The sequence below is a fragment of the Brassica napus genome, unplaced genomic scaffold (assembly GCF_020379485.1).
Source record: "Brassica napus cultivar Da-Ae unplaced genomic scaffold, Da-Ae ScsIHWf_790;HRSCAF=1133, whole genome shotgun sequence".
NCBI lineage: Eukaryota > Viridiplantae > Streptophyta > Magnoliopsida > Brassicales > Brassicaceae > Brassica > Brassica napus.
Window position 1 is genome coordinate 22082 of NW_026016837.1, and position 13784 is coordinate 35865.

The 13784-nt window shown below is 31.3% G+C and overlaps 1 protein-coding gene across 1 annotated transcript; it reads right to left on the minus strand.

The window, feature by feature from the left end:
• Positions 1-7128: 7128 nt before the first annotated feature.
• Positions 7129-8948, minus strand: LOC106384866 (ammonium transporter 1 member 1). Its single transcript, XM_013824778.3, has one exon. It carries the CDS (start codon positions 8855-8857, stop codon positions 7346-7348), a length of 1512 nt encoding a protein of 503 aa, XP_013680232.1. The 5' UTR covers positions 8858-8948; the 3' UTR covers positions 7129-7345.
• Positions 8949-13784: the final 4836 nt, after the last annotated feature.

Consider the following 13784-nt stretch of genomic DNA (forward strand, 5'->3'; position numbering starts at 1 on the left):
CTAAACCCAAATATAAACACTAAACCTAAATATAAACCCTAAACTCAAATATCAAAATCTAAAAAATAACATATATTATGTAAATTAAATTATATTATGTAATATTAAACTACACAATCTAGATCATAGTACGATATTTACTTGTTCAAAAACTATATTTCTAAACAAAATAAAACACTCTTTAGTAATCATCAAATGGAATGGAACATAATAAAATAGAAAAGTAGCATAATATATTGCATTTCATAACAGGAATAGAACAAACATAATACATTTCTATTCCATATGCGAATAGAATAGAACAAAATAAACAGAAACTGTTCATCTTCTCCGATCAACTTAGGTCATCCACGGCGACAAAATATAAGTGTATCTTGCGATATTAGTGGAGATAATACATATAACCGCATCAAAGAGATTTTGTTGTTGATACAGTAAATAGAACAGAAGAACATACGGTGGTGACGCGATGATGGTGTCGTTCGTATAGATGGAGGTGATCAAATCTTTTGCAACCGCTGCGGACTTAACGGGTTGTTGGAAGGCGCCGCTGCGGACTTAACGTCGCCGATTGGGAGCCAATTTCAGAAGCGGAGTAGAGACAGATGTTTATAACAGTGAAGGAGATGTCAAAAATTGAAGAGATGCAGACGGAGGCGACGGGGTTACTCCAATCGGTGCCAGAAGATGTGGAGAAATGTAAGCCACAATTTACTGTTTTACGCTTAATAATTAACACTAAAAATTATCTTTTGTTTTGCAGGTTTCACCGGTTGACATAAGAGGCAAAACAGTATTAACTAGATTCTGACCCGCCCTTCTGAAGGGCGGGTATACTTTTTTTTTTAATTTTTTTAAGAAATTTAATTTTGGTATTTATGTTTTTTGTAAAACCGTTAGAAAAAATATTTATGTTTTTTTTGTAATCATAATTTAATTTAATATAATTTTTGATAACTATATTAAATATATCAAGTTCCATAATTATACACTTATGTCATATACATTTTAGAAATTATTTTTTAATTTTATTCCAAAAATTTGCAAAATATTATATTTTCTTAATAGTTACCTATCATAATTAGTTAAGAATATTCGTATAAAAAAGAACCGATTCGAAATCATCCCGGAAATTAAAGTCTCATAATCTAATAGCATATATACTCAAACAGTTTTTAAAATATTATATCCGAAAACCAATATCAAACCCAACCTACACCGAAAACGGAAAAATGTTTGAAAATTAATTTTTTATATATTTTGTTACAAAAAAATATATGTATATATATATATATATATATGTATATCTTGATGCAAAAGTCAATGAACCATTGTGGTATAGTGGTAGAAGACACGGCTATTATCAAAGATTATATGGGTTCGCAGCATGATCTGTTTTTTTAGATTTTTATTTCTTTTTTTCTCGCTAATGGCAAATATGTAAATACTTTATCTTCTCCATTTATCAAGGCTTCTATCTTTCTGCAATTTTTTTCCACCGCCGCAAACATAATCGATCTAATTTTTTGATGTTTCCTTTTCATTTATGCATCAAAATTGAAGATTTGTTAATTATCATCCAGTTTTAAACATCTTAACACACAAAAACTTGAATGATTTTGATAAACTTGATTTCACTGCCTAGCACTCAATGTTTTTGAACGATATATGTAAATAGGTTAATCAATAATCCAACTATTGCAGTTGAAGAGAAGCACAATTTCTTGCCAATAGGAAACTTAGACTCATAGTTTACAAATAACTGCATGAATAATTTCTGAGAACATGACTGTTTTTTTTTGCTGAATTTCTGCAACTCTATTAAATCATGAAAAATTGATTGTTAGACTTTTGCAGGAAGAAGCATAACTGGTTTCGTTATAGAACTTTATATAAAGAGAACGTGGTTAGTTTTTAAGTTAAAGTAAATACAGTTATAGAATATTTTTAAGTTAATGTAAATACAGTTATCAATAGATGTAATATTGATATTAAAAATAATTGTTGGACTAAACTAATATCAACTGGACATGTTCCAGCTTTAATAGTATTGATATAGAAAAGTAACGACGTGTATAGATCTGTTAGGGCAATTGTGTAGATAGTGAATTATGCGTTTTTGTGTGGCTATAGAGCCTAATTTTCCTAATATAAATATATTTTACTTTTAAATAAAAATTGGTGTTTCCGACAAATTCGTTCGGATTCACGCCTTTCATCTTTCGATTTGGAAATACCCACATTAGCCCCATGTGATACCGACAACAGTTTCACGGACTCCAAAAATAGTAGCGTGTGATCTCTTTGTATTGAATACTGGATTCTGCTTTTTTTTTTTCTTCTAAATTACTACTAATAAAATATCTCGAGAATCTTTTGATCGAAAAAAAAATATCTCGAGAATCTTTGGTGCGGAAAGGTACGCCTCTCCAAAGTTGTGGTGTTTGATAAATAATATGTTAACAAAAGCATTGCATGTGGTGACAAAATTAAATTAGAGATGAGTTTGCAAAACACTACAACCCAATAATCAATTAATTATTCGCGTAGACATGGAAGGGAAAAGGCGTAGAAACACACTTAGATCTGAAATTGTAGAAACACACTTAGATCTGAAATTGCCATAAAAAAATTGTATGTGGCACAAGATGAAATTTTTTTAAACTAATACTTGTAATATGTTTTAGAATTTTTTTTGAAAGAAAAATATATGTTTTAGAATTTGATTATGGAACAAGAGCTCAAGCACAAAAAGTATGGATTTAGAAACCATAACCTAGGTATTATTTGATTTTTTTGTTAGTCTACTGCTAATATTGTTCAAATATGATTTGTCATTCAAGAATTCAAATATTTTTAATTATTATTTTGATTTTTAGCTCATTATTTGTTAATTCTAATTTTAAATTTGTTTGTGGCTTTCTTTTCTACAAAAAAGTAAAAAGTAATTGAATAAAATTTGTTTTAATAAAGATAAAGACGCATAACATATAAATTATAATTGGTCAGAAAGAAAAACTAAATACACAACGTTACATAGAAAAGTAAAAAGGGAAATGATATAATTTGAAAAAACATAAACGTTGAAAATAAAAGTAAAACGAAAAGTTAAAATGAAAAAGGAAGGTGCAGAGAACATCAAGAACATTACCAAGAATTATTAGTAAGTATACACATATATATATATATACACACAAAATTTAATATATTTATATATACACACACGCAACAACGCAACTCTACGTTGCATGGGGCACGATCTATAAATCAGTAAAAATCATATTATTTTGATTAATATAAAAATTTATTTATAAAATTATAATATTATTTTGAAAATTTATTTTTGGGTTTATATATATATATATATATATATATATATATATATATATATATATATATATTTTTTTTAATGTCAAAAAATTATAGCAAATATTTCTGTATAACTGCAAAGTGCAAACACATCATTTGCATATGGTATCAGTAAAACCAGTTGTGCCCCTAGTTAAAGCAAACCACATGAATAAGTCATCGTCATGCTGCCATCTCTTCTTTGATTATTCTAAATGTTCAAACTGTAAGTTTTTTTCATTTACTGTTTTGGGACACAAATCAAACGTTATAACCATGAAAAGACGGAATTGTGATTTTATGTTTTCTATTGTTGTAGAATTAAGATTATAGATTTTCTGTGGTTGTTTATTTTAATGTTAAGATTTTGGTTATAGTATGTTTGAGAAAATTTAATATCTTATTTCTAAATCATCCAAAAGCAAGCCAAGATAATTGTGCTCTATACATTTCGTTTTTACAACCAAAAATAAGAAGAACAAAAAATCTTTAATTTTAAAATTGTGAATAAATAAGGTATAATTGGAAAATATATAAGTCTGTACAAACACTATTACTTTGTCATTCAAACGATATCTTTCATAGAAAATAGGTTTTTCGGTTCTTAGTACAAACTAAAAAGGAAAAGGGTGAATTTAGAAGATAACCATAGTAGAAAAGAATTAGGAAAATAGTCATGTTCTGGAGAATGTGTCATTTTTTACATAGACATTGTACTCATTCATAATGCGTGAACGTGTAAATTATTCTACTATAATCAAATACCATTCTACTATGTTAAGATTCTAGGCTTGCAGTGATGAACATTATATATACATAAATTATTTTTAATTATTATATCTTCCTTTACATATTATTAAGTAATAAATATATATTGATGCCAAAAAATATATATTGAAAAAATTAAAAAGACAGTAACTATTATGCATATAGTTAAATTGGTTCCATCACATATATAAATTTTATTAATCCAAACAATTACTTTTCTATTTTGTATTGTATATAATTAAATTTTAAATGATATTAATATAGATATATAGTATATTTTTAATATTGATATCTATTAAATGATACTTTCTACTCATGTGTTTTTGATCATTTGTATCTTTATAACAAAAACTTTAAATCACTGATAACAAAATTTTCTTTGTAGCATATTTAACAGAATTAAATTTTTTAATTTTTAACAAATTCAGTGCAAAATTTTAAAACTTAAATATTAAAATGTCAATATTGTTTTCAAAAAATTTCAAAAAAAAATTTTGTCAAAAGAAAATTTCAAAATTAAAATATTTATGCATTTTATATGGTTTATATTTTAATTTAAACGTTATTAATATATATATATATATATATATATATTTTAATCTTAATATTTATTAAGTGAGACTTTCTAGTTATATGATTTTGTAATAATTTATTTTGTCATAACAAAATATTTAAACTATGGATCACAAAATTTTTAATGTGAGACTTTTAACAGTTTTAGTAATTAATAGTCATTTTTAAAAATTCAAAATATAGCATAAATGGAAAATCAATAAATTTCTTATATGGTTAATGTAAGGGGACCCTTAACGTAATTGTTTGATTTATTTTAATAATTTAAAATTAAAAAAAAATTATAAAGGATACACAAATTTTTATCAAATCTTTATTATACAGAAACATTAATTTTCATATATAGTTTAGCCACATTAGAAAATTTCATAATTTTTATTTAAGGAAAGAATGAAGAACATTTATAATTAATTTAAGGTTAGTTTAATAAAAATTATTATATATTTAGATGGACTAATATATTTCACTAAAAATTCTAAGATTTATTGTGGCAATGACACATGACAACCTCAAATGTTGTAATACTTCTCAAATAATATAAAAAAAAAATTTTATATCGATTCAAAATTGATCATTTCAAACAGAAATATAATAATAGGAAAAAATTGATTTCTTTAATATAACTATTTGTATGATTCATTGCAATTTAATTAGTAGACAATATGGAAGATCATATGAACTCGTAGAACAAATGTTTAGTGTAAACCATAGCAGGAGGAGGTTGTAACATATTACATTTTGTTTATAAAATTTAATTGTATATTGTAATATTTGCAAAAGTACAAGACATATATATATATATATATAAAGAAAAATGAAATATAAAACAAAATTATGTTTGCGTCTTGTGATTTATATTTTAACAAATTTAAATAATCATATAAAGCTTAGTAAATATGTTTTGAAATGTTTTAGTAATTTATGGTCTTTTTTAAACCATGGAACATAAAATTTTAATGCGAGATTTTTTTTACAGTTTTAATAATTTATAGTCTTTTTTAAAATTCAAAAGAACCATTGTGGTGATGATACATGGATATCTTAAATATTGTAATGTTTCTCAAATAATATACAAGGAATTTTTAATATCAATACAAATAGATTGTTTCAAACAGAAATATAATAATAGGAAAAACTTTGACTTCTTTAATATATTTATTTGTAGTATTCAAGGATGTTTCATATAAATTCGTGGAACACATGTTTAGTGTAAAACATATTAGAAAAATGTTGTAATGCTTCTCAAATAATATACAAGAAATTTTTACTATCAAATTGATCGTTCAAACATAAATATAATAATAGAAAATTTTTTGACTTCTTTAATATATTTATTTTTACTATAAATACAAATTGATCGTTCAATCGTGAAACAGATGTTTAGTATAAAGCATATTAGAAAAAAGTTGTAACATACTATATTACATTTAAAAAATTGAATTGTATACTGTAATATTTTTAAAAAGTACAACACAATATATATATATATATATATATATATATATATATATTAGCAGGAAAAAGTAAATATGAAAATAAAATATGCTTGTGTCCGATGGAGGGACTGAACACCCATGCCTAGTTGGACGTACAAATACTGATCTAATATTCTTCCATCCTTGAAAAGACCAAAGTTAACCAAGCGTTCGTAGCTTGGTGGTAAAGGAGGTACAGCTGTACTGTCCGCCACCCGGGTTCGAGTCTTGGCCACAATGGATTTAACATCCCTTCTGTTGGAATGCTGGATCCTTTTCGGGGGGATAGTTGGGAATGTGGCTGCCCAGATACCAGAATCAAAAAAAAAAAAAAAACAAAGAATAAATATGAAAACAAATAATAAATATGAAAACAAATTATGCTTGTGTCCGATGGAGGGACTGAACACCCATACCTAGTTGGACGTACAAATACTGATCTCATATTCTTCCATCCTTGAAAAGACCAAAGTTACCCCAATATTTATATATATATATGTATGTAGTAGTAACTTTTTTTTTTTTTGATCAGACCAGTACAACAAATAGTAGTAACCTAACCATTTGATTATACAAAGACAAAACCAGTACAAGCTCCGAGTTATTAGTGATACCCTTTGTGCGAATCATGATTGTTAATTTATTAGTGGGATAGAATATTCCGAATCTTGATGTGCGGCTGTGGAAACAATGTACGAATCTCAAAAGTTGTTGTGTTAAATAATTATATTGACATAATTAATCGTACTAATGTTTAATACAATAAAACAATGTTGAATTGTTGAGTTATAAAAACACAAGTGATTTGGGAGAGACGTGATCGGTTATACTTTGAAAACACCACCTCAAGTTCTGCGGCAAGTTGCCAGCATAAAGTCCAATAAGTGATGTAAGCCATTGAATTTTATTGATATATTTAATTAGTTTATTTGCATTAGTTATTTTAAATGGAAAAGAGGAGAAATAGAATAACTGAAGCTTACACATGGAATGCTTCTAGTAAATGGAATGCAACTTCAGAAGGAAAACATAATTAACAGAACATAAATAAACACATCGACAATAACACCACAACCCAGAAAAACTGTACAATGTAAAACATTATTGCAATGCAAAAATATCAAACATATATTAGAGTATCCCAGAGCATGATAAATACTGTTACAAAATAAAAATCTAAATCAAACAGAAGTGGTAGTAACACCCGAAGGTGAAGGAGATCTATGCTCAACTTTCCTTAGCTGAATGGCCTTGTGAGACTCATCATCATCATAGTACATGTAAGCAAAGCCACCATGCCTGGTCATATCCATACCGGCCATCTCATCCTCAGCAGATATACGCAACAGTTTCATTTTCTTGAGGATGAAGAAAAGCGTTCCCATGGTCGCACTTACCCAACCTGTGATAACAAGTATTTGAATAAGCTGAGCCCCAAGCAGTTTTCCTCCACCGCCCATGAACAAACCGTGGGGCCTTCCGGGCTTCTCGCCGTAGATCTGGTTCAAGTACTTTTCTCTAGCAAAAAGTGCAGTAAATATTAGCCCCCAGGCTCCGCACCCACCGTGTAACTGGGCTGCCTCGAGCGGGTCATCGTATTTGAGTTTCTCCGCGAGCTTGTTGCACCCGAGGAGTACCAGGGCCGCTACGAACCCGCAGATGATCGCCGCCCAAGGCTCTACGACCGAGCAGCCACCGGTTATAGCTGCAAACCCTCCAAGGAGGCCGTTGCATACGTCAGTAACGTTCCAGTGTCCCGAGAGAAGACGTTTCCCGAAGAGGGTTGTGAGCGCCGCAGTGCAGCCAGCTAAAGTGGTTGTGACAGCAGTCCGTCCGACAGCGCTCCACTGCCCGTTGATCGTGCCTGATTCATAAGTGACGAGGATCTTGTTGAAGGAACCAGGGTTGAATCCATACCATCCAAACCAAAGGAGGAATGTTCCAAGGACAACTAGTGAGGCCGAGTGGCCACGTAGGGCTATAGCTCGTCCACCGTTATCAAACCGACCAAGTCGTGGACCTTCGATCAACGCACCCCAAAGACCAGCGATGCCTCCAACCATGTGAACAACACCCGAGCCAGCGAAATCGATTGCTCCTGTGCTGAAAAGTAAATCTCCGTCGGTCCTAAAAGGACTAGCCCACCCATCAGCAGACCAGAACCAGTGAGAAACAACTGGGTAAACAAAGCCTGTTAAGAAGGATGAATAGATCAGGTATGCAACAAACTGAGTCCGTTCAGCGATGGAGCCGCTGGTGATTCCGGCAGCGGCGATAGCAAAAGCCCATTGGTATAGAAAGTTAGAGTAGTCGGCGGAGGCTGAAGGAAAGTCCTTGAGACCAAAGTTGTGTTTTCCGATGAAGCCGTTTGAGGGAGATCCAAAGGCAAAGGCGTAACCGAAAAGATAATAGAAGAGACCTCCAGCTGCAGCGTCAAGGACGTTGGTAAGCATGATGTTCATCGTGTTCTTGGCTCTTACAGAGCCAGCGCAGAGCATAGCGAAGCCCAGTTGCATAGAGAAGACGAGGTAAGCGGAGAAGAGAAGATATGTGTTGTCTACGGCGAAAGCAACGTCGGTAAATTTGTTGTTAACGGTGCTAAGTTGGCCGCAGATGTAGTCAGCTGCAGCCGTGGCATTAGGGCCTAACAAGACTGCGAGGTCGGCAGCAGAGCAAGATAAAGATCCCGACATGTTGGGAGAGATTGGTGAGAGAAGTGGGAAACAAAGATAGGAAGAGGACGAAAGTGTTTTGTTCTCTGTTTATAATAAAACTGAGGAAGCTTTAGGGTTGACTTTTATAATTACAGCCTCACGAATTTTATGCAAGTTGCAAAGTCTTTAATTTTGTTTGCTAGTAGTACATGTGATTTTTTTTAAGGTGCAATAATTTTCATCTGCTAAATCGGTGTAGATAAGATTTGTGTGTTCAGAAAAAATATTCTATCACATCCAAATATATCACACGATAATCTCTCCGTACCTGAAAATCGGTATTGTTGAGATTTATCATTTTACTTTTGTTTTGAAACTAAATTTTAAGGTCAAAATAGATTTACATTTCTTATGAACATAAAAAGTCTCATTTTACCAGATTATTTTCTGAAGGTCTTGATCGTAATCGAGTTTCTTCTGAGAAATTTCTTTTTCATCAATACAGTTCCATTTCCAGTAAAAGAAGAATTAATCGAGTGTTTGGATTTTCAAAGCGAAAAGCTTGTTTCTAGTACCAATATAAGAAGTTTCCTATTTTATTTGTTAGCAGTTAACTATTTATTCACTCACCTAATAGTTATTTATATATTATATAATATAGAAATATAATATAGTACAATTATTTTTGAGATCACGAATTTATAGCATATTATATAATAATAATATTCTACTAATTCTTTAAATACTGATTGATTTTCTGTATTATAACATCTAGAATCTGTCTTAGATTTGGAATTTTTGTTGTTTATATATCATATCACCTTTGACTATGCAAATATTCAGAAGCTGATATATATATCCTCCTATTTTGCTCACTCTACGATCACCTATATTAACAGTTCATATATATATACATTATAACATAAAGTTATAAAAGTAAAATTAAAAAAAAAATTAAAATGAGACTACGATCCAATGTTGAAAAAAGAAATAAATTTGATTGATTCAAACATTTTATAATTTTGTCAGCAAATGTTGACCAAAGGAATCTGCATCTTTGGTTTCGACTTTTCACCTTTAACCGTGAAAAGGAAGATGATTGTGCATACTGGACTCACTGGTATATTCCTTTGATTCTTTTGAGTTTTTAACAAGAGACATGGGGGAAAACAACAATTGATGATGGGTGTTCACGAAAGCCATAAAAGCATCAACACTTAATATAGTTTTCTTAATTAAATATATCTTTTGAATCCAAAATACACTTATAAAAATATGTACAAGAAACAATAAAAACATGTGTAATATTATTACTAATATACATTATGCAGAGGAGAGTTAGCTGAAGCGTGCCAAAAAAATATTACTGTACCACCCGTCTCTCTCAACACATATCCGGAGTTTCCGAATGGAGAGTTAGAGACACATGTGTAGACAACCCAACATTTTCACTGTATCCTAACAATTGTTTCAAAATGTCCAGACGTGTTTCATTCTTAACAAACATACCATCTAACCATATCCGTCATTTCTATTTACAGTCTTACGCACAGGAAAAATGGAAAAAGATAGCACATGAATAAATGAGTTACTTAGTGAACCGGTTCTAAACCAGTTTTCCCGCATGAACCTCTATATTTAATGCAAAAAGAGAACTGACTAGCAACTGACTATCAAACAATCAGTGATAAGAAAAGATCAAGCAATGTACTGAATTCAATCATCACCACACATAAGATTAACACACCAATCAACCTAGACCTATATGATCTAGCACTCACACACAAGGCTCATCGTGGCATTTCTGCAAGGAGCCCTTCCTGGGCTACAATCCTGCAGCTCCTATATGACTACACACCCTGCGATCCATTGTCTTTCACGGCACAGTCCACCTTGCAGTACATATAGTTACTTATACCCAGACTCGACATAACTCGATCTTATCATGCACCGGTAACTTACCCCGTTTCCGCTGCGGTCAGCATTTCTTTTATAAACACACCTCGTTCTTGGCGCCACATACATCAATTATTTCAGTTCATTTCATTCCATTTGTTAAACACACAACTCAACTTGCAATCAACTTATTCTATTCTTATTCAGACGCCACCCATTCTCAGTTCCACAAACAACTCAACTTGCAGTAATTAAGTACACACGTACTTAACATTTATATAATCCAGTTCAGATACCAAATTGTCTATTAACCTACTTTGAGAGAGTAAAGTCACTCCTTGGGGTAATTTGAGTGATATCACTAGACTTGAAACTATCTATTTTCCTGGTTTTGACATGTGTTTGGATTGTCTAACAGAGTTAACTCTGCTAACTCAAATCCGATGAGTTAGGCCACATGACATGTTACCTCAGGAGCAAAACAATTATGTCTCAGCATTGTGGATTGACACCAGGTTCACGGTGGCGATCGACGCTCGAGACAGAAAGGTACGAAATTTCAACTTATTCTCTAGCAATTATTTAGTACTTATGATTTATTTCTTAACCAATCTTAGACTGCTTAAGTCTGGGGGAGCTAGTTACTAAGATTGTGTTTTGTTTTGAATTTCCTTTTAAAAGTTTTGATTAAAGTTTTATTGAGTCAAGAAAAGGATAATGATTTATTACAATTTGATTGCTACTTTAACCACTCTCTAGAACCATTTAGATTTATCACTGCAAGATGTATTAGATGGAAACACCATAGTGTATCACGTGTTCCTTACATCCACACTGACTGAGAATGTCTGGAGAAACCAAAGTTGACTTCCAACCTTAATCTACTTTACTCGCTTGTTTTGCAGCTTGGTATACATTGGATCTGAATCCTTGTGCGAGTCTGGAAGGTATTAGACTTAGTGCCCATGGTTCCCCTTTCACCTCTCTTTGGCATCTATATTACAAAATATTGAAATGATTCCCTGAGATGCCGAGGGGTAGGTAAATTACCTATGACCCCACTATTCTAATTCAAAGGGATGATCGCTCATCGTTGGAAGCGAGGGGTAGGTACGTTTCCGATGACCCCACTATTCGCCTACACTTTTCCCAGTAAAAAAGTAAAAAATTGGATTCATAGAAGAGAGAAGAGAGAAGGAAGAACTAGAAAGGGTTACCTATTGATCCAGGTGCTTGCTTGATTTCATGTGTCTCTTTATTGATACTCTCATGATGTAGCCTACAAATCTTTATTTATGCAGAAATGAGGTCAGTATAGAGGTATGTCAGGCGCTATCAGTGGAGTTGTCAGTTTTATGGTATGGTGACTAAGCTAGAGTGTAGTACATTGAAAAAATTTGAAGGTTGGTATTGACTCACTTCCACCTATTCATATTTGCAAAAAGTGAGAGTAGTGATTTGAATTTTTTTGAGTCCTTGCTATTTTCAAACTTCTTTCATATGGCTGTCCTATGTTTTGCTTGAGGAGAAGCAAAAGGATAAATCTGGGAGAGTTGATATGTCATTGATTTTAACTATTTTCACCCATGATTTGTATATGTTTTATAGTCTTTTATATGCATTTGAAGTCTTTTTAGAGTCTTTACATGTTCAGGCACTCATTGGACACAATTGGAGCTTTTGGATCGTTCTGGAGGAAAGATCTCTTGAAAATATGCAGTCGGAATCGATGATTGTAACAAACATCGATCGATGTTTCGTTTATCGACATTTCATCCACGTGCGAGTTTAATTATGATTTAAGGAAATTGCAAGTTTGGCCAGAAGTTCCAAGATTTGCGTCATAAGTCCATGGCCGCCTATTAGACTATTTATTAGGGTTTTCTATTGTTTTAGAGATATACTTCTTTTTACACTTTGTTTTCTAGGAGGCACATTTTGATACCTAGAGAAGAGAGAGAGAGAGAGCTTAGGATTGGAGAGAGAGATCTGAATATCATCTCAGAGAAGATCTCAAACTCCTTTTGTTTTTTGACTCTACTTTGTTTGATTTTCATTTTATTCTATTATAGTATTATTTAAACCATCATACTTTTTCCTATGAATATGTCTGAGTAGTCTCACTGTTAAATTTAGGATTCTTCAAAGGATTATATATGGTTTGCTAATATGAACTGTTGTTAGGATGATTTAATCAGTTCTTCATCTAGTTCTTCTTACTGCTAAGTCTAGGATTGATCACCCTGAACTTAGATTTTAGGATTCATTGGCCAAAGTAGAAGCTTGGTCTGTTGCCTGAATTAAAACTAGTATGATCTAATTAACTAGGCGCACACAGAAGTTGGTCTAGGCAATTAGAGAACACATCAAACCCATTTACTAATGCTTGCTAGAAGAAACATCGATTGACACTCCGACATGAGTATCGATCGGCGTTTTGAAAGGTGCATTGATTGATACTTATAAAGTATATCGATTGACGCTTTTTAAGATTAACAAACGGAAGTTGAAATCATAGGTCTAGTCATTAGATAATCTCCACATACGAAAATTGATAGATTATAGCTTAAGTTTGAGTTAGAGAACATTAATATTAATAATGCCTAATAACCTTATGAGTTTGCATGCCTCCTGAAGCTAGCTATTTCCCTCATCTTGATAATTTACAAACAACTTCATTTAGTTATTGCATAATATCATTTATGTCTAGTTATACTTCCAAAACGATAAATCTATTGTGTAATCTTAGAGTCTTTGTGGATTCAATCTCTAAGTACTATAGTTGAACCTCTCACTTGAGAGAGTAACAGTAAATCAAGGGTAATTTGAGAACGTATCAATAAATTATATAAAATGATTATGGAATGCAATTTACATTTAAATATTTAAAACTATTAAAAATCATTTATTTCTGTATAAGTATACAACTTTATATGACATGTCATAGGTGTTTGCATATTTTATAAACATAAACAATCAATACAACTGTAATTAGCTTATATAATCTTATGTATAAATATATAATTTTATAAGTAACAAAAATAAATAGAAATTTAAAAGAAAAAATTTC